At 32.4% G+C, this 19397-nt stretch overlaps 2 protein-coding genes across 2 annotated transcripts in view; both read right to left on the bottom strand.

Annotated features, from left to right (window-relative positions):
- Positions 1–15358: 15358 nt before the first annotated feature.
- On the bottom strand, positions 15359–17409 carry LOC132624541 (uncharacterized). The gene is made up of 3 exons (XM_060339306.1): positions 16872–17409; positions 15505–15645; positions 15359–15369 (listed from the first exon to the last, which is right to left on the bottom strand). The coding sequence occupies exons 1-3, from the start codon at positions 17407–17409 to the stop codon at positions 15359–15361; spliced, it is 690 nt and encodes a 229-aa protein (XP_060195289.1).
- Positions 17410–19086: 1677 nt separating this feature from the next.
- Positions 19087–19397, bottom strand: part of LOC132623496 (phospholipase A1-II 1-like) — a 3478-nt gene continuing 3167 nt past the window's right edge. Inside the window, exon 3 of the mRNA XM_060338261.1 lies at positions 19087–19390. Within this exon, the coding sequence (XP_060194244.1) occupies positions 19141–19390 (250 nt within the window). The 3' untranslated portion in view covers positions 19087–19140. The remainder of the gene's footprint in view (positions 19391–19397) is intronic.

Below are 19397 nucleotides of genomic sequence, written 5' to 3'. Positions count from 1 at the left end.
ATTTTTTTCAAATACTTTTTAAATATTTCGAATTATTACTATTGTAACTTATAGTACTTTTTACCTAGTTTCTATATATGTAATTTGTATTTAAAAAAAAAAACATATAGATTCTATGTCCAAATTCACACCATATATTAGTTAGTTTAACCTTCGTAATCCAAATCAAAACAGTCTTTTTGGAACGGGGGAAGTAATTATTAGCAACTACATATAGGTAGTGGTAGAACGCACAATTACACACTCCAAAACTGGTTAACAACACTTTCTCAAACTTGAAACCTATTTTTAAAAAAAAAAAATGAAAAAATCAATCTAATATATAATCAAACACGTTTTTTTTTTTTTAAAGGAAAATATCCATGTCCAAACGGCCCTCACACTATTAATACATAGAAACCTTTCAGGTGCTGCCATGCAGGTAAGTTACCTCCTGCTATAGACCCTGTAGGTATCCCCATTAACTCATGGAGTTTAACTTATTAGAATACTCTTAAAATATTGAATTGATGTAGGGCTTATACAAATTTTTGAAGATAAGGTGTTGAATTTGTGGAGGGAAGAACAATTTAATTAATTCCTTGAAAATGTAGTTTTATGATATGAAAAGTTTTGTCACCTATAAATTATAATTACCACAGACCACACTTTAACTTTCCGATAGATAAGAGTCTTGTAGATGAAGTCTTTAAATTGATTAATTAGTACCTTTGGATCTCGAACCATTTAGATCAATCACATTAATCATGCAACGAATTGAACTCACATTGATTAGTAGAATATATTCCTTCCGGATAAAAAAAAGTATCCACTTAGTCTTTTTTTTCTTGAGTAAAAACGAACGTCCACTTATCAAATCAAGTAAGAATTAGTTTTGCTTTTCCAGATTTGCCCCTATTAAGTGTTATATGATCAAATCCTTATGCTTATTTAATTAGGGATAGTGTAGTGAAATTACATATTTTTTATTTAGAAATTAATATTTTCTTAAGGGGTATGCAGATAGCTAAGTAAACTTTTTTTTTTTTATGGAGTATTTATTTACACACTTGGTACGAATAATTGTATTGGCGATCATTTGATTGACATGTGATATCACTTGCCACATATCACGCTCTCATTGGCTATACAGGTTAATTATTCTATTTTAATTTGACACACCATGTTACTTATCACGAGGTATGACGTACGAGCTTGAGCTTTTGGATGACGTAACATCCTATTGGACCATGGGCTTGTGCATCAGTTTGTGAAGCGCACAAAACAACTAGCCCAAATTGGATTCCATTTTGATTTAACTTTTTTTTCTCGTCTTATAAGAGGGAGTTAAGCTCCTCTCCGCCGGGGCGGAGCCACATTGGCTCCAGGGAGTTCATCCGAATTCCTTTATGAAAAATTATAGTGTATTTTTAAAGTTAAAATTATTTTGTTATATATATATAGTAGATGTTGAACCCCCTGACTTCTTCGTGTATTTACCTTTTAGAATTTTTGAACCCTCTGGATGAAAATTCTGGCTCCGCCACTGCCTCTCCGTCAACATGGACAGTTCAAGACGATATGTGGGGCCCACATGCATGCATTTTCAAGACGATAGCGCAAAAAAAAAGGACGTCTTTTTTATTTAATAAAAATAATGAGCTACTTTTCACTCTTTTCAAAATCATTATTAAATTTTATTGTTAAGAAAATCAGAGATATTATTGGACTTCCTATGTTTAGTACTCTTTTAAGACGAAATACTATAAGCTAAATTTCAGGAAATTTAGAGAAGGTATGAATTAGCCATTACATTAAAATGTATTTTATTTTTTGGCAAAATCAAATCACTTTTAGTTAATACTGTAAGAATTGTATTAATATATTCTAAATTTTAAAACATAGATGAGATTTAATTTTATGTTTAAAGGTTACGGATTGAAAAAACAAAGACTTTTAATTTATTTTTTGGCAAAATCAAATCACTTTGAGTTAATACTGTAAAAATAGTATTAATATATTTTAAATTTTAAAACATAGATGATATTTAATTGTATGTTTAAAGGTTACGAATTGAAAAAACAAAGACTTTTAATTTATTTTTTGGCAAAACCAAATCACTTTGAGTTAATACTGTAAATTGTATTAATATATTCTAAATTTTAAAACATAGATGAGATTTACTTTTATGTTTAAAGGTTACAAATTGAAAAAAACAAAGACTTTTAATTATAAATAAATAATATACAACTTAGTAGGCATTTGGCCATGAAAATCAAATGTTTTTCATTTTATTTGGAATTTTGAAGATGGAGTTGTGTTTGGTTATAGTTTCTGCAGAGAATATTTGGTTATTTGAATGTATTAAAAGTGAAAACAAGGTTTTAGGTGTTTTTCAAATTTCAAATACAACTTTGAGTTGTATTTGGAATTTTCATGACCAAACGTAGATTTCCAAATAAAGTGAAATAATTTTTCGGAAAAAAGTGAAAAATTCTAGTGGCCAAAACAGATCCTTAGAAAACTTTGAAGTTGGGCCCGTGCCGTGCATGGGAAATTCCTTACTAGTAACTATTATGGAATAGTGGGTTTGGTCGTCAACCAACTCTTCTATAATAGAGTAAAAAAAAAATTAAAGTTGGATTCACATGAAGAAGTAGGAGATAATTGAAAAAAAAAATAAGGTGGGTCCACGTGAAGAAGTAGGAGACAATTGCAAAAAAAAAAAAAAGGACATTTAAATAATGATAATAAGTTCAGAAAATGGTAAAGGTACGCTTAGAGAAAATTTAAAGAAGAGAAATTTTGGAAAAAAGAAATAACGATTAAATTGAACACAAAAACCGCTAAAGAAGTCATAAAACCAAAAGATTTAAAACTTATACCTTTGGGTAAGGATAAAAATGCACTAATTTTAGACACATCCGTCTCACACAAATAATGAGGAATAACATCAAGAAGACGAAATATAAACGGTCAAGAAATGTATAAACATATCTTCTTAAATTGATGAATTTGGTCTATACTTAAAAATTTAAGATTACAACAGATGCTAACACCTGAAAGCCCTTTTTCAGTGTTGTTGAGTAGAAAGAGATGATGACATGAAATTCGGTAGGAGAAGGCGTATTTCAAATCTTTCAATTGGAGAACCAAACCGAGAAACGAACTAAGTAAAATAATTTATTGATATTTTTACTGTCCTAATTTATGTAACATAGTTTGACTAAGCACGAAGTTTAAAAAAAAAAGGAAAGATCTTTGAAACTTGTGGTCTAAAACAAGTCATAAATATTTGTGTGAATTTAAATCATTTCATTAAAGGTAAAAGGGGAAGTTTCAAGTTAAATATAAAAATATATCATTCTTTTTTAGATAAACTAAAAAAAAATATGATACTATTTTTTATATTGGGCCCGTGCGTCATCTTGCAACTACTATATATATATATATATGAGTCAATCTCGATTTTTTTGTCGTCCTCTCACATTACAAAAGAAGAATTTTGATTGATTGGTTACTTACACATGGCTGCTACTGCCTTTTCTTTGCTAGCAATTTGCAGGATTGACTTGGCTTTAACTTTTGCCCTCAAATTGGTAGTCTTTTATTTTTATCCTTCCCTAAAAATCTCTTGATTTCGCGTTCGAATCCTCTCTCAATTAAAAATTAAAAAAAAATTGAAAGATAGAGTTTGAATTTCTAAGACAGAATTTTTCATGCAAAACTACCTTCCTGCTTCAGGCAGAGTTTCAAACTCTGTCTTAAAGTAGAGCTTTAGGCAAAACTCTGCCTTCAGGCACAATGTAGCCTTGCAAATCCAAACCTCTGCATTGCAAAATTCTTTATTTTTTTACTGAGCTAGAATTTCAACCCAGAATCTCGGAGTATTAGGCGAAGGGAAAAAATTAAAGACCACCAATTTGAGGGCCAAAAATTAAAGACCACCGCAAAAGAAGGAGAATCCGCGCAAAAAAAAAAATTCTTTGCATATCCCACCAATAAAACTCAATTGTTTTTCTTCAGCCCATATGGCGTGGGCCCTGCAATATTTGTCAACCGCCCCTTACGCCCTTTATTAATTTACTAGGCATATATGCCTGTGCGATGCACGGGCCGAACATATCCATTCATTTTAATTAACCAGTCTTTAAGGTTTGTATTTTGTAAATAATTTTAAAAAAATTCTCATTGTCATGACAATGAAAGTTGTTCGTCGATGTGAAAAATAAAATTAGTATGAAGGTGAGGGAAAATTAATATTTTGATTCTAGATTTTTTCTTTTAAATTGTTTAATATGTTATATGTATACAGAGAAGTTAATATCTATCTCAATTAATCAACTGTTCAGATCCAAACATAAGAACCATCGTGTTGTATATATTGAATTTATTAAAAGCAAAACTAATAAAATATTTTTATTAAATTAATCAAAAAAATTAGTTACATTATAACTTTTTATATTAACAATTATATATAAAATGAATTGTTACAGAGAAATCAAAATTAGAAAGATATATATGGTAAATCACCAAATTTTAATTTCGAAATGAAAATATGAAATAATACATTTTTATTAATGTAAAGAAACAATAATCAGAGAATACAAAGAAGAGTAAGATAAGGAAAGTATTGACAAAGAAGGAAAATGGGAATAAAAGTAATTGTCCATGTTAACATATCAAGACAAAGAAATTTTTCTTCTTCTTATTTTACCCTTCACATTAATTACTGATTTTAATTCATTTATTAATTCTTAAAGAACGTACTAAGAGGGAGAAGAGAGGTAGTACATTGATTTAGTTTAAATACTCAGCGTGTGATATGTTTTTACCTATTGCTCTTATCGTCCTAACTAATCCTAATTAGGGGACGCTCGTATTTTCTGGAAAAGTACATCCTATAAGGGGTCACATGAGTAAATATTTATCTGCATATTTACACTAAATTAACTCAATGTATTAATTAAATAATTTAATACGCTGAAAATATGTACTATATTAATTAATACTTTCTTTATTCGATTTATGTGATACAATTTGAATTTTGAGAGTCAAGCAAGAATTTTTTTGACCGCTATCTTCTTTTTTTAAAATTCTCAATTATTATAATTTATATTATATTATTTTTTATGTTTTCTTTTACCGCCATCTATTTGTTTTTTTTTTTAATTCTCAATTATTATAATTTATATTATATTATTTTTTTATGTTTTTTTATATATATAAATTACTTTTCATAAAATTTAGAAATTGTGTATCCGAATTCATAGTCCATTCAAGAATTATGCGTATTTTTTTAATTGATGTTAAGTGTACAATTTATAGTCCACATGAAATTAAAAGTAGTTGATTGATGTGTACAATTTATATAGCTCTTGATACAAGCCTTCATTGCATGTACAATTGTAAAGCTTGTGGTACAAGCATTTTATGCTATTTTCGTCCACTCACCACACTTATATATAATAGATAGAAAAAAAGAAAAATATAGAATAGAAAAATAGACATGTATTTTTAGTAATGTAGCCAAGTAATATGGGACGAAGAAAGTACTTCATTTATTAATTCTTAAAGAATGTGAAAAGTCGAGTATAGTAATATGACCAAGTAATATGGGACGAATGAAGTACTTCATTTATTAATTCTTAAAGAACGTGAAAAGTCAAGTAAATTGGCCAAGTAATATGGGACGGAGGGAACACTTCATTTATTAATTCTTAAAGACCGTGAAAAGTCTAAATTAAACAAGTAAAAGTGCAAGGAGAAAACAAATATGTGTCGAAAAATTAAAATTGAAGTGCATGCATGTATACATGAGAAGAAAATAAATATTCAGCAAGAACATGACAAGTCAAAAGTGAACAAGTAAAAGTGCACGGAGGAAATAAATGTGTGTCGAAGAATTAAAATTGAAGTGCATACGTCTATACATGAGAAGAGAATAACTATTCAGTACTATAACATATGTCTATGTGGGATTTATTAATTCCTAAAGAACGTGAAAAGTCAAAAGTGAACAAGTAAATGTGTACGAGAAAATAAATAAGTGCATACGTTTATACATAAAAATAAAATAAATGTTAAATACTATGACATGTGTCTGTGTGAGATAAAAAAGTAGTTGGTTAAAGAGTACAAGTTATATAGCTTTTAGTATAAGAATTCATTAAGTGTACAATTTTTGAAGCAGTTGGTACAAGGAGGGATAGCGGTGTTCGTCCCTCCACCACTCTTATATATAATAGAAATAATAGATATATGTAACTTTTGGTACAAGTATTCATTGTTGTGTTAAAGTGTACAATTTGTAATGCTTATGGTACAACTTTTGTATACATGAGAAGAGAATACATATTCAGTACTATGACATATGTCCACATGAAATAAAGAAGTAATTGATTAAAGTGTACAATTTATGTAACTTTTGGTATACGTATTCATTGCTGTGGTAAAGTGTACAATTTGTAATGCTTATGGTACAACTTTTTAATGTTGTGTCAGTCCTCATATGACACTTATATATAATAGAATATTATGTCATATTTTAACTGTTATATTTAGCTCAAGACAAATAGCTTTAACATAATCAAGAAATTATATTAAATTAGTACTATTTAATTAAGGATAATCCAGTGAAATTGTTTCCAACTCTCTAGGGGTACGTAACTATTTAAGAGGTGTGTTCTAGCTAAAAACACCATCATATGAATTGAATGGAGTATTAGATCACCCTTACATTATTTGTTATTATACATTTTAGTAAAATTTAGGCAACTGCAGAACCACATTTCAGTTTCTAACAGGAGCATTATTAGATCTTACTAATTACTCTCTCTTCATTTCAATTTATGTGGGACTTTTTATTTTCAAGAGTTAATTTGACTAGACTTTAAAAACTATACAAAAAGAACTATAAATTACAATTTTAACTAATATTTTAAGCATAAACTATATATGAAGAACTAAATTTATTCTTGAGGTTCATTTAATAAATTTAATTTTTTCCTTAATTTCGTCTAAAACTAAGCTCAAAATCACCACATTTAACTAACATAAACTAAATCACCACATTTAACTAACATAAACTCGTGTAGCATGAAATATGATGAGTGAAATTAAACCTTATAAATACCAAAAATCTATTTCAATCTCTAAATAAGGAAATAATATACACACAAATTCATAAAAATGTCAAAAAAATTCAATTGATGATTTTCACCGAATTGTAATTATCTTATATAATTTAAAATCATGTTACTTTACAAAATGTCGAGTCGTTTGCTTCTCTTTGATATTTGGTAATTCTCCTGCCAAACTTCCTTCCTCATAAATAATTTTTTGTTTAAAAATTGTCAAATTAAGTGATTAAAAAAATTTAATGATTCAGAAGACTTATCAACAATACGTTTTAAATATGCCACTGAATTATATTATTTATGCAGTAAGAAATATGATACAAATTATAGTTCGTTAACTAAAATATTATTACTTTAAGGAATAATTACTTGACATAGCTACCTCGAAGAGGTGATTATTAATAATAACTACCTTTTTAATTTATTTATATTTAGTAGCTACAGTAATTTTGTAAATTACCATTCATAGCTATACCAAAATACATTAGATTTATGGCTTGTAATTCTCCATCATTCCTCTCTCTCTCTCTCTCTCTCTGGCCAAATACCTTTCCCTCTCTCTGGTGCCTCTCTCTTTTTTCCCTCTCTCTTCTCCCTCGGCCGTCTCCTCCGTCCCTGTGGCCAAATACCAAATCTCCGGCTAAGTAAGCTTTCTCACGTATTGTTGCTTCAATGGTGGCCACATCGCCCCCTCCGCCTCTTCTGTTACACCCCATAATAATCCTTGCTACTTGAATTAAAACAAGAAAGAATGAGTTAAGAAGGTTCAAGGAAAATTAATCGAGTTAGCAAGAATATCGTTATATATGTGATTGCCTTAAGTATCCCGATGTGACATGGTAACCTAAAGGATTTGAAATCGCGTTATGAGTATGTATATGAGATAATGTGAGTGACCTTTTAAAGTACTTTAGATATTTAGTAATGATATAGAAGATGGACAAAAGATATGAATATATTTTTGCGATTGGAGTTTCGTCGAAGATTCGTAAGTTCTCTAGTTACGTTTAAGGTTATTGTGATTCTCCGGACCCTTCGAGGCGCGTATATGAATTGTTATGGATGTATATGAGTGTGTATATGCATGTATAAGAGGTCACATGAGGTTGGAAGAGGATTAGAAGTTAAAGAAAATGAATCGGAACAACTTCAGTAAAATTTCGGAACAGATTTTTAGCCTATATTGTTGGAGGCATATCTCCTAGTATATAAGGAGTTTTAAGGTGTTTCAAAAGCCTAAAATGAAGTTCATCGAGTCTAGGTTCCAACGCAACAAACCGCTCGTCAAAATGATATCGGGGTAAGGAGATATGGACGATGCAAGTTGGATTATTAAGTGGGGATTAAGACTTAAATGTTCACAAATTTTTCAATAGTGGCAATGTGGGCCCCACCCGAAAATAAAAAATAAAAAAATGAAAGCATCAAAAATCTGAATATTTACAAAACATAGTGCAAAGATGACTCACAAGGAGGGGTGTACGTGTATCACCCTTGGAAACTATACTTATATAATAAGGTATAGTGCAAAAGACATTCTCCCAATGCATTTGTTGAAAAATCAGTTTTCAAGAACAAGAAAACCAATGTATGGATTTTCGGCCAGGTTGGTTTTTCAAGGAGAAAAACTGATTTTTGTGCTTAATAAAAAGATTCTAGAGTGAAGACATTCAATAATGTGTAGTAGTTGGTGGAGAAGCAAGAACAAAACAAACCAAAAGAAGAGTGAGTTGTTGAAGGAGAAAGTCACGGCCAAGTTGAAGGAAAAAAAATAATAATTCAGTTTTGTTGTTCAATAAAATTCTATGGAGAAGACAAGGATAAGGAGGAAGAGAAGCAAGAATAAGTATAAGAATTTAAGACACAAATTGGATCCAAGTATTCAAGGTAAGATTGGTCATTTCTTTTACATTTTAGAATGAGTTGGATGCATTGTGAATATGTATAAAATGGTGCATGTTGGTATTGAATGTTGTTGTTGAAATTTGAAGTTAGCCGTGCATGATAGGCTTATGTAAACCAATGTTTAAATTTCTTGTACATGAATTAAAAATGGTTTGAATATGGTAGTGTGTATGAAAGGAATGAAAATTATGGAATTTTATATATAGTTGTGTTGAAGCCGTGTAGGAGATGATTTAGGGAATTAATGGACTGTTTTATGTGATACTTTAGTTGTTGATTGTTATGGACATGGTAGTGTGTTGTTGAATTATAAATATGTGAGTTAAGATGTAAAAGAAGTGATATATGTGGAAGTGGGAAAAACAGTCCAACCGTGGACTGTTTTGTGTAAAAGGATGGGCTAATTTATCTTGCATGTTGATTGTTGTTGTCATGGGTTCTAAAATAAGAATGAAGACATTGATGGTTAAAAATTGGAGACGAATAGTGGGCTGTTATAAGAATAAATATGATGCTGAAACAGTTCCGATAATTGCATAAGTAATGTTGTAAACGTGTTGTTGTCGTTGTAATTGAAGTTGGAAAATTGCGAAATAGAAATTGTAGTGTTGTGTGTGTTGTTTGGCCGTGAGTATGGGACAATTTTGAATGATGTATGGACTGTCCAAAGTCCCTTAAATCATGTTTAAACAAGTTTGGATTGATACATGAAAGAATGACTAGCAATGTTAGCTTGTAGCACTAGTTGGTTTGAATGCGAACGAAACGTCGTTTAAATGTTAGAAAGGGATTGTGAGCGTCAAAATACGTATTAAATTCCTATGTAGACTAATTGTAGCTCTTGATATCTTGATATAGGATAAGTGTTTTTGGGAAGCAAGTACAAGTTATAATACGACTAAACGCAAAAGGTATGTAAAGCGCAACTCTTCTTTCTTTTGGCATGCCTTAGTTTTCAATAGGCTATATCACGAGCCTCGAGAAAATTCCAAATTCGAAATCCGAGCACGTTATGATCCTTATATATATTTCTTGGCATTCTTATGTATGTTGTGATGAAGTATGAACCATTATGTCTTCGAAAGCATTGATTTCCAAACTTTGTACAAAAAGTTGTTTTAAAGAATTCCGTAACTACGAAATGCCATATCTTTGGCATAAAGGCTCGGATTGCTCCAATATTTTTATAGGAGTTTGCATGATGTATAATGAGTATGTTTTCCATAGGCGGGCCCGACTCGGGTCAATGCCTGTCCGTGGGTCCCGCGACTTTCCTTTATGTAATTCGGACGACTTTTGAAAGACTTTGGTATGATTATCATTTCGAATTTTCAAGTATGGTTATTTATTTATATTTGAGTCTATGATAATGATTTTATGCATATGGTTACTCATGACTCTGCTCGTGCGTTCTGTTATATCTTTCGCTGGTTCCCGGGCCGGTTCTGTTGTCGTGCGCACTTTGATATACTCCGGAGTTATGCTGTGTTTATGGTTCACCGAGCTACTCGCAAAAGAGGGTCGGGTTCCACATATATTTGGTGTTATGCTGTGTATGGCGTTATGTTGTGATGTGATATGTGACGGGGATACGGAGATTTGAAACCTTCTGGTGTTATGCTGTGTTATGGCGCCATCGACGGGCGGGCGACCATATTTCCTGTGCCCTATGCATGACTTATATTTTGAAAGTAATTATTTTGATATTTTGAACTTGTACTTATTTTTTTGTATTTCAGTTTCGTTATGCCTCAGATTTATCTTCTGTATATTCTGCTTTGCATACTCAGTACATATTTCGTACTGACCCCCTTTCTTCGGGGGCTGCGTTTCATGCCCGCAGGTACAAATGCACAGTTCGGTAATCCACCAGTTTAGGACACCCTCTTCTGCAGTTTGGAGTGCTCTTCTTATTCCGGAGCCTACATGTTGGTATATATTCGTTCGTTGCATATGTATATATTTGTTCAGGGGTACGGCGGGGCCCTGTCCCGCCATATGATTCGGTTGGTCTGTTTAGAGGTCTGTAGATGTATTTGTGGGTGTGTGTGCCTACTTCTGTTCAGATGTGTTCGTATGATCCTAATCGCTATGGCAGCCTTGTCGGCGTGCAATTTGTATATGTTTTGGGGCCGTGGTGCCATTTGATAGCCTTGTCGGATTTTGATATATATACGTATGCATATGGTTGTGTCTGAAATGCGTTTGAAATAGTTTGGTATAATTTGAGACGGCCTGTAGTATTTATGGCCGCATATATGGACAGGTACGTTTGGGTGCCCAACTCGGGCACCAGTCACGGCCTACGGGGCTGGGTCGTGACATCTTCCTCCTCCACGGCGACTCCACCAGACCTAAGAAACGACACTGTATCCTCCACTGCCATTACGCTTCTCAGATCTGACGATATCGGAATTCATAGCTTCTTCTCCTTCTTGTATCGTAGATCTGAGTGTATTTGCAATTTTGCATATGAAAGTTTGTTGAAATACAATCAAATACAGTCGTTTGCTTATTGTTTTTTTTTTGGGGGGGGGGGGGGGGGGGGGGGACAAAATGTATTTGACTGTATGTGTTGGTACAATTTTTTGAGTAAATATAGTGTATTTGAAATTTTATATATGAAATTTTGTTGAAATACATTCAAATAAAATCGAATACATTCAATTACACCCAAAACAAAAGGATACATCAACATATAAACACACTAAAATACACAGCCCCAGTCATGTATTTAAATGCACTTAAATACATCATTTTGAATACACATGTATTCAAAGAAATTAACAAATACATGTGACATCAGATAAGGTTGGATATAATAAAAAGTGTAGTTAGATACACTGTAATACAGTCAAATACAGCGAAAATGCCTAAATTTAGCTACGAATTATAAATAGCAAAAAGGTAGCTATGGATTGAAAGCAAGCATTAAAAGGTAGTTATTTATGTAAGTTGCTCATACTTTTATGTCTTGAGTTTCGGCCTAGGCTTAGCACGGACCTCATGTAACTAGTCATATGAATATACGTCCGAAATAAATAATCCTAATTTGCATTCAATATTTCTTAAATTTATGAATTTAGTACAACTTTATAGGACTTACATTTTAAATTTTTCAGATGCCTACGCTTCCAACTATTTTTGTTTTCTTTTTTAACATTTTTAAAAACTGTATCAAAATATTGAAACTTTGATCCGCATGAAAATCTCTTCACATTCCGTTTTTAGCTTGATCTCCAATGAAATAGTAAATGTTATTTTCCTTGCTTCTTTCATTGAGGGGGATTACCGGAGAGAACATGATTTATTGAGTAGCTTCTTGCTTTGATCTTGAATTTAATGTACACTAATTTACAAATAAATACACAAGAAGCAATTGGGAACCTGTTGTTATTACTGCTGCTCTTTTGGTAAAAAAATAGGGGAAATTTTAATAATGTACAATCTAGCACAAGAAATTACATTCACGTATCCATATTTTTAATTTACATCCGCATAGCTATATTTTTACGATATACAACATTATACAGCAATATATAATTTTATACACCTACTGTAAACAATGTATCCACCTTGTATAAAAATATATAATAATGTATAAGAGGTGTTTATACACACTTCTACCCCGCATAAAAGTGTATAATAATTTATAAAAAGTGTTTATACACAATTTTACATTGTTATACAAAATTGTACAAGCTTTTTTTGCATATTGTACTTTTGGGATGAACGAGATTTAATTGAACCCCTGAGGAAAACAAGCAAACAATAGTTACCGGTAGCCGTTGCATTCCAAAACTAGAAACAAATACAAGAAACAAAAACGTAATGTGCATAATATTGTCTCAAACAACAAAAGGAAAAAAGTAAAAAAAAAAAAAGAAGAAGAAGAGAAATCTGAAAATATAAAGAAGTAACGCCAATGAACTCTGGTAAAAAATAGCATCTGGGAATTTGATATGGGGGACTAGCTCGAGTAATAAGATAAATATGGTCTAAAACGGGTAATTATTTTGCCCTAATTGGCATAGAGTGTAAAAATCCCAAAAAAAATATGGGAAAGGGCAGAATATACCCCTATACTATCGGAAAAGAGGCAAATACACTCTTCATTATACGTTGGGTCCAAACATATTCCTGCTGTTATACTATTAGTTCAAATATATCCTTACTCTATTAAAGTTGTCCAAGGTGGACATCCAATCCTATGTAACACTAACATTTGATGAGGTGGATGCTACGTGACATTTTTGCCTTCTTATTTTAGTACTGGTTATCAAATGAAGAGCATATCAATCATATATTGTCCTTTAAAGGCTACTTGTTTGGAAGATGGATAAAGAAGAAAATTTAAATTAGAACAGTTATATAACATGATCTTAATATATTTATTAAAAAGTATTATCTTAATCCAGTTGTATGTACCAACAATCCAGCATAATTACGTACAATTGTAACACTTGCTCCCTAATTTACACCACATTTAGTCATTGACTACTTATTTTAACCAAGTTAGCAGGCTATCATAATACTCCATTATTTCTTTCTTTCTGTTTGTATTAGTTACCTCCCTGTTCATCTGTCAGAGAATCAATCTTGTCTTGGTTAAACCAAGAGATTTTCTTCATCATATTTTTTCCAATTCTTCTTAGTGAAAAAGTTATAACAGAAACTCAATATTATCGGACACAAGAAAAATGTAAATACGTCACAATTAATCTGGAAGGCAAACTCACAAGGCGAAAATCCCTAGCTAGTTTTTTGTTCCCCTTTTCTTTTTTGTGTATTTCCAAAAAGACGATATAAAATGAGAAGCACAAACTAAACGCTTTAAAATTATATCCACTAAAAATTCCAAAATAAAAGTGTAAAAAATAGACAACCTATTTATAATGGACATGCAAATCATTTACACCCCAACTTTACTTTAAAAATTAACACCCCCTCCCCCCCCCCCCCCCCCCAACTATGAACAATAGACATTCTTCCTCCCTTATCCTATGTCTATTTTATCCTTGAGATTTTTAATCCTCCATCTATGTAATATCATGTTATATTATAATTATAATATTAACTTTTTACCTATGTATTTATAAATTTTTATTTAATTTCATTAACATTATAATTACAATAATTCTTATATTAATTTGTCACAAAATATGATGCTATTTTTATGATTGTTATTTTAATATGTATTTTGTTTTGGTAAATAACTTTATATTACCAAAGTAAGATTTGAAGTACAGATACGATCCATCTGAGCCACTGGACATATGAGCCCCAGTGCTTCAGACCTCTTCCTCACCTATATCTAGTTAACAACAATATATGCATCATCATTCATTACAAGTACAAACATTATCGACTATGCTGGGTAAAAATTATGCTTTTCCAGCCATCTTGTCACCTTCACTACTATGATTCCTCTAAAGTGAACTTCTCTCACAATCTCTTTTACTATGTAATCCACTGTTTGTTTCTCCCCTTGGAAAACTCTCTTGTTTCTTTCATTCCACAAGTAATATACCCCTACTGCAAGAATCATTCTATATACTTCAGCTGTAGCACCCTTTCCTTTGGCAAAGCTATTAGCCCAGCGCACCTCAGTGTCTCAACCACTTACAAACTTATTTATACCCTACCATTGTATCAACTTTGTCCAGACCTGTGAGGAGAATAGACATGTGAAGAATAAATGGGAATGACTTGCTTCTGTTTGTTCACACAAGGGACAGTCAGTACATGTAGTAATTTCCCATTTCACCAGCATGTCTCTTGTATATAACCTTGATTGCACAACTATTCTCAGTATGAAGATCCATTTGGGTAATCCCATGTTGTTACAAATCAACCTTCTCCATCCAACTTTGGAAAAATCTCCTCTAAGTTTCATATAAACAGTTTTACTAGTAAACTGTTGCATCTGTTGCATTTCTTCCCTGGTATAACCTGCCTCCTATACAATTTTTTTTGCCTTCAAGATTCTTTGAACTATCCATGATGCTTGTTTAGGAATGTCTTCAAGAAATCTCTGTTCTTCCTATAATAAATATGAATCCACCTCACCCATAATTTATCTTTCTTATGACTGAGGCTCCACAATAGCTTGACAATGGCAGCTTTGTTCCACATTTTGATATCCAAGACGTTTAAACTTCCTGCTGTTTCAGGTTGGCGAACTTTTTCCCAAGATATCATAGCTTTTTTTTATATCTCTGCCACTCCTGTCCACAAAAAGCTCCTACATGTAGCTTCTATGATCTTCATCACCTTCTTTGGCAACACAAATATTTGAGCCCAAAACACTTGTATAGAAAACAAAACAGATTTGACTAGTTAGGCCCTGCCAGCATAGGATAGGAACTTAGTAGTCCAAGATTTAATCCTACCCAGGATCTTATCTATCAAAGTTTGCATTACACTATTGAGACTCTCTTTATACTTAGGAGGACCCCTAAGTATGTAAATGGAAGTTCACCTCTCCTAGATCCCAGAATTTCTAATATTTTCGCTTCTGCATCTCTGGTAATTCCACAACAATATACAGAGCTTTTTGTAGGGTTGGCAATAAGTCTAGAAGTCTGAGAGATATAGCAGCTGTACTGAACTAGTATCCCCTCTGCAGAAGAGTATCAAGTCATCTGCAAAGGCTAATTAACTGAACTAAGTTCAGCTTTGCAAACTTGGGATGGAAATTGAAGTCTGGTATATGTTGTAGTTATTTTAATAGCCTGCTCAATTATTCCATGGCTAGCACAAGCAGGAAAGAAGACATATGGTCCCTTGCCTTTGTCCTTTTTTGGCATCAAAGGGCTGAGTTGGTTTCCCGTTCAGAATTATAGAGTATCAGACAGACTGCACACAGTTCATAATCCATACCACAAATAACTAGGGAAATTTAGACTATGCAGTACTTGTTCAAGGAAGGGCCACTCTACTGAGTCATAGGCCTTTTGCATATCTATTTTAAGCATATACCTGGGGAACATCCCTTTCCTCCCATACCCCTCACTAACTCATGACTGAGTAGGGTATTATCAATTATGACTCTCCCAGGAACAAATCCTGCCTGACTACTGTACACCAAGTATTCCATCACACTTTGCATTCTCTTAGTCAACACTTTTGAGATTAATGGCAGGTAATTATGTAGCACAAGTCCCCAGTAACCCTTTATAAAACCCTATTGCTTCATCTTCTATCCCCTTTTCTGTTGTTAAGACCTCTCCAGTGCTAGCCATTAGCCTATTTATATGATTCTGTACCAGTCTGCTTTTTATACTGGCATGGAAATATTCTGAGTTTGTATCTCCTAAGTTCAACCATTGCACTCTTGACTTCTGCTTGAGAATACTCTCTTCAACCATTACCCATTTCTCCAAATCTTGTTTCAGCACCCTTTCTTGTTCAAACAACATAGGATCATGAAATATCAGCCTGCGTTTCTCTTGGATGTCCTGGAGTTGTTGCCTAGTATCATGAATTCTGTTTTCTACCTTTGAGAATTATGTGGTATTCAAGTGTTTCATTGCCTCATTCATACTCTTAGGCTTGTTCCATATCTGTGCCATACCATTGCCATATACTGGTTTCTCCTAACTCTCTTGAACAATCCCTAAGAAATCTTTATGCTTACATAAGTGGTTTAGAAATCTAAAAGGCTTAGCTCCTATATATGGAATGTTGCCAATTGTGACACAAAGTAGAGCATGATCTGAGAATTGAAGATCCTTCACTTCTATCTCCACCTGGGGCCAGATGTTCATCCAAGCAGAGTTGACCAAGGCCCTGTCAATCGTGCTATATATATATATATGTGTGAATTTGTCCAAGTGTAGAATCGACCAGTGGACTTCATTATAGTAAGCCCTGTATTGTCTATCATCTTAGCAAAATCTTTAATTTCAGCATCCTGAATCTGACTTCCTCCTATCCTATCTTCTCCATTAATCACTGCATTAAAGTCACCCATGATGAGCCATGGATTAACTATATTTGCTTCTATATTCTCTAGAGCTTGCCACATAGGTTTCCTATCTACAATGGTGTGTAAACCATACACTGCAGTAAAATCCATCTGCTTATCAGTGTTGATATCCCTTAGTAAACAATGTATAAATTGATTGTGAGCGCTTAAGACTGTGAGGTCCACTTCGTTATGATCTCGTGCTAGCCAGATCCTTCCTCTATTAGTTTGATTATAGTTATCATGCCAGCTCCATGCTGGAAATACCTTTTTCATGATTTTTGATGCATGTTGTTTAGCTACTCTATCTTCTGTAATAGCTATAATTATTATATTCTCTTTATTCATTACTCTATTAAACTCCTTGTGCTTAAAAAGCTTATTGAAGCCCCTTACATTCCAGGTGGCTATAATCATTGAGAGGTTGATGGAGGATTAGGAGGTTTACTCCCATTTCCTGTACTGCCCCGACCACCCCTTTGCATAGTCAATGCAGCTTGAAAAATTTGTTGGAAAGTAGTTTCCTATAGTGGTGTAAAACCATTTGCAGTTTCTACTAGCTGCTCTTGATTTGCACTTGCTCCTTTATTCACCCCTTTGCCCTTCACTGATTGCCATTCTTCATCATTATTAGTCCCCTGCACAGGTTCCTGAACTGGTTGAGGAACTCTAGGCTGTCCCCCTTTGTTCTACCATGCCTGCTTATCCTTCTTAGGTCCCCCCTTATTGTTCGTATTCTTCTCTTTAGGCTTTGGTCGTTTCTGAGGTTATTTTGTCTGTTTATCAGGGTATATATGACCAATTTGGCAGCATCAGGGGTAATATTGGGGCCACCACTCATAGCTGACATACTGATCAAAGAGTTTGCTATGAGCATCCATGACTTTCACACTCTGAGGAGGTGGTCTAGTTACATCCATCTCAACCAGCACTCGGACATAAGATATTATCTGCTTTTTTGGAGTACATTCATCTGCACATAAGTGGCACTCCTAGGTTGCTAGCAATCCTGCTCAAAGAGTTAATGTTATTTTAATATTGCATGCATTAAGTATGTATATATGTATTTATGTGCATGTTTGTATATGTATATATTTAAGTTTCATTCCTCTCTTATTCTTTATTGTTTCCGTTGTTTACAAAGATATATGAATTTTGGTTGTCATTACTCCAATATTTTCTAATTTATAACCTTAAACTCATTTACAATATAAATAGATAATCTTTTAGGAATGTTATAAAATATACCTCTATTTTTATTAATTATTTTTATATTAATTGCATTAAAATATATTTTTAAAGATATTGTTACCTATTTTTTCGATTGTATAAATTGATATTGGAGTTTCGATTACTATTAATAAAATTATTATTTTTATTCTGCATATTTCATTATAAAAATGTCTTAAACTTATATACTCAATTAGTATTTTTCACTGTTCTTTTTTCTTCTAAAAAATAATTGTTACTTTTTTCTATAAAAAAAAATTCATATCAATTAAGAAAATGAAAAATATCATGAATTTTAAAAAAGTAGAAAATAAAGATTAAGGTTGATAATGTAAGAGTAAAATAGACATTACATAGAATAAGGGTGGAGGACAATCTATTATTGAAAGTTGAGGGCGGAACTTAATTTTTAAAGTAAAGTTGAGAAATATAAATTATTTTCACCTATTAATCAGGTGGTTAGTACTTCCTTCAGTTGGATTTCATATATAGCAGGAGATAAGGAAACTGAGAAAAAAAAGAGGAGAAAAGCGTTTCCTGGCATAATAATGTTGTTGCTTGACAAGAATTGGACTTACTGCAAATAATGTTTACACCAACTTAATAAATATATGAAATATGTCTCAATATAAATTGTTTTTACGAGATCATAGTTAATTAAAAACATTATCATCTTAATTTATCACTTTACTACAGTAAAATGGTATACTTTGCTGTAAACATCAAAGACAAATAATTTTTTATCTCACATTACATTGGGATAACGAACCAAACTTCAAGTCGGAGACGACGTAGCACAAGATAGATGGATGCAACTTAATATATGTCCCTTCGAGGACATCTAATAAAAGAGAAATTAACTCAATATATGAAAATAAATTAAACCAAATTGAAAATAAACATAACATTTGAATGCTCTCAAATTTCATACTCCTCTCGATCCAAGAGAACCCAAGATTTATCTTCCTTCTGAACCATCCCTTTGTTCTTTTCAACCCACCAATTAGCAGGCACACCATATTCTCCCTTCAACGCATCTGTAGATTTATTAACAAGAGCGACATCACGATTCACCTCTAATTTAAAATCACCCAAAATTTCTCCTACCATTATTCCTACACCTTGAGTGCCTGCTACTCCATGCAAATAAGCCTCCAAATTATGCCGAGTACCCA

This window comes from Lycium barbarum, chromosome 12 (assembly GCF_019175385.1).
Source record: "Lycium barbarum isolate Lr01 chromosome 12, ASM1917538v2, whole genome shotgun sequence".
Classification (NCBI taxonomy): domain Eukaryota; kingdom Viridiplantae; phylum Streptophyta; class Magnoliopsida; order Solanales; family Solanaceae; genus Lycium; species Lycium barbarum.
Note: the sequence above shows the minus strand (reverse complement) of the source record. Positions and strands in the feature narration are given on the sequence as shown.

What these genes read in the sequence shown, in the direction of transcription:
- LOC132624541 (XM_060339306.1), bottom strand. Translation starts at nt 17,409, where the DNA reads ATGATTATAGCCACCTGGAATGTAAGGGGCTTCAATAAGCTTTTTAAG. An exon ending in TACTATAATGAAGTCCACTG is followed by an intron (nt 15,646 to 16,871) that starts GTCGATTCTACA and finishes ACTCTTCTGCAG; the next exon opens with AGGGGATACTAGTTCAGTAC.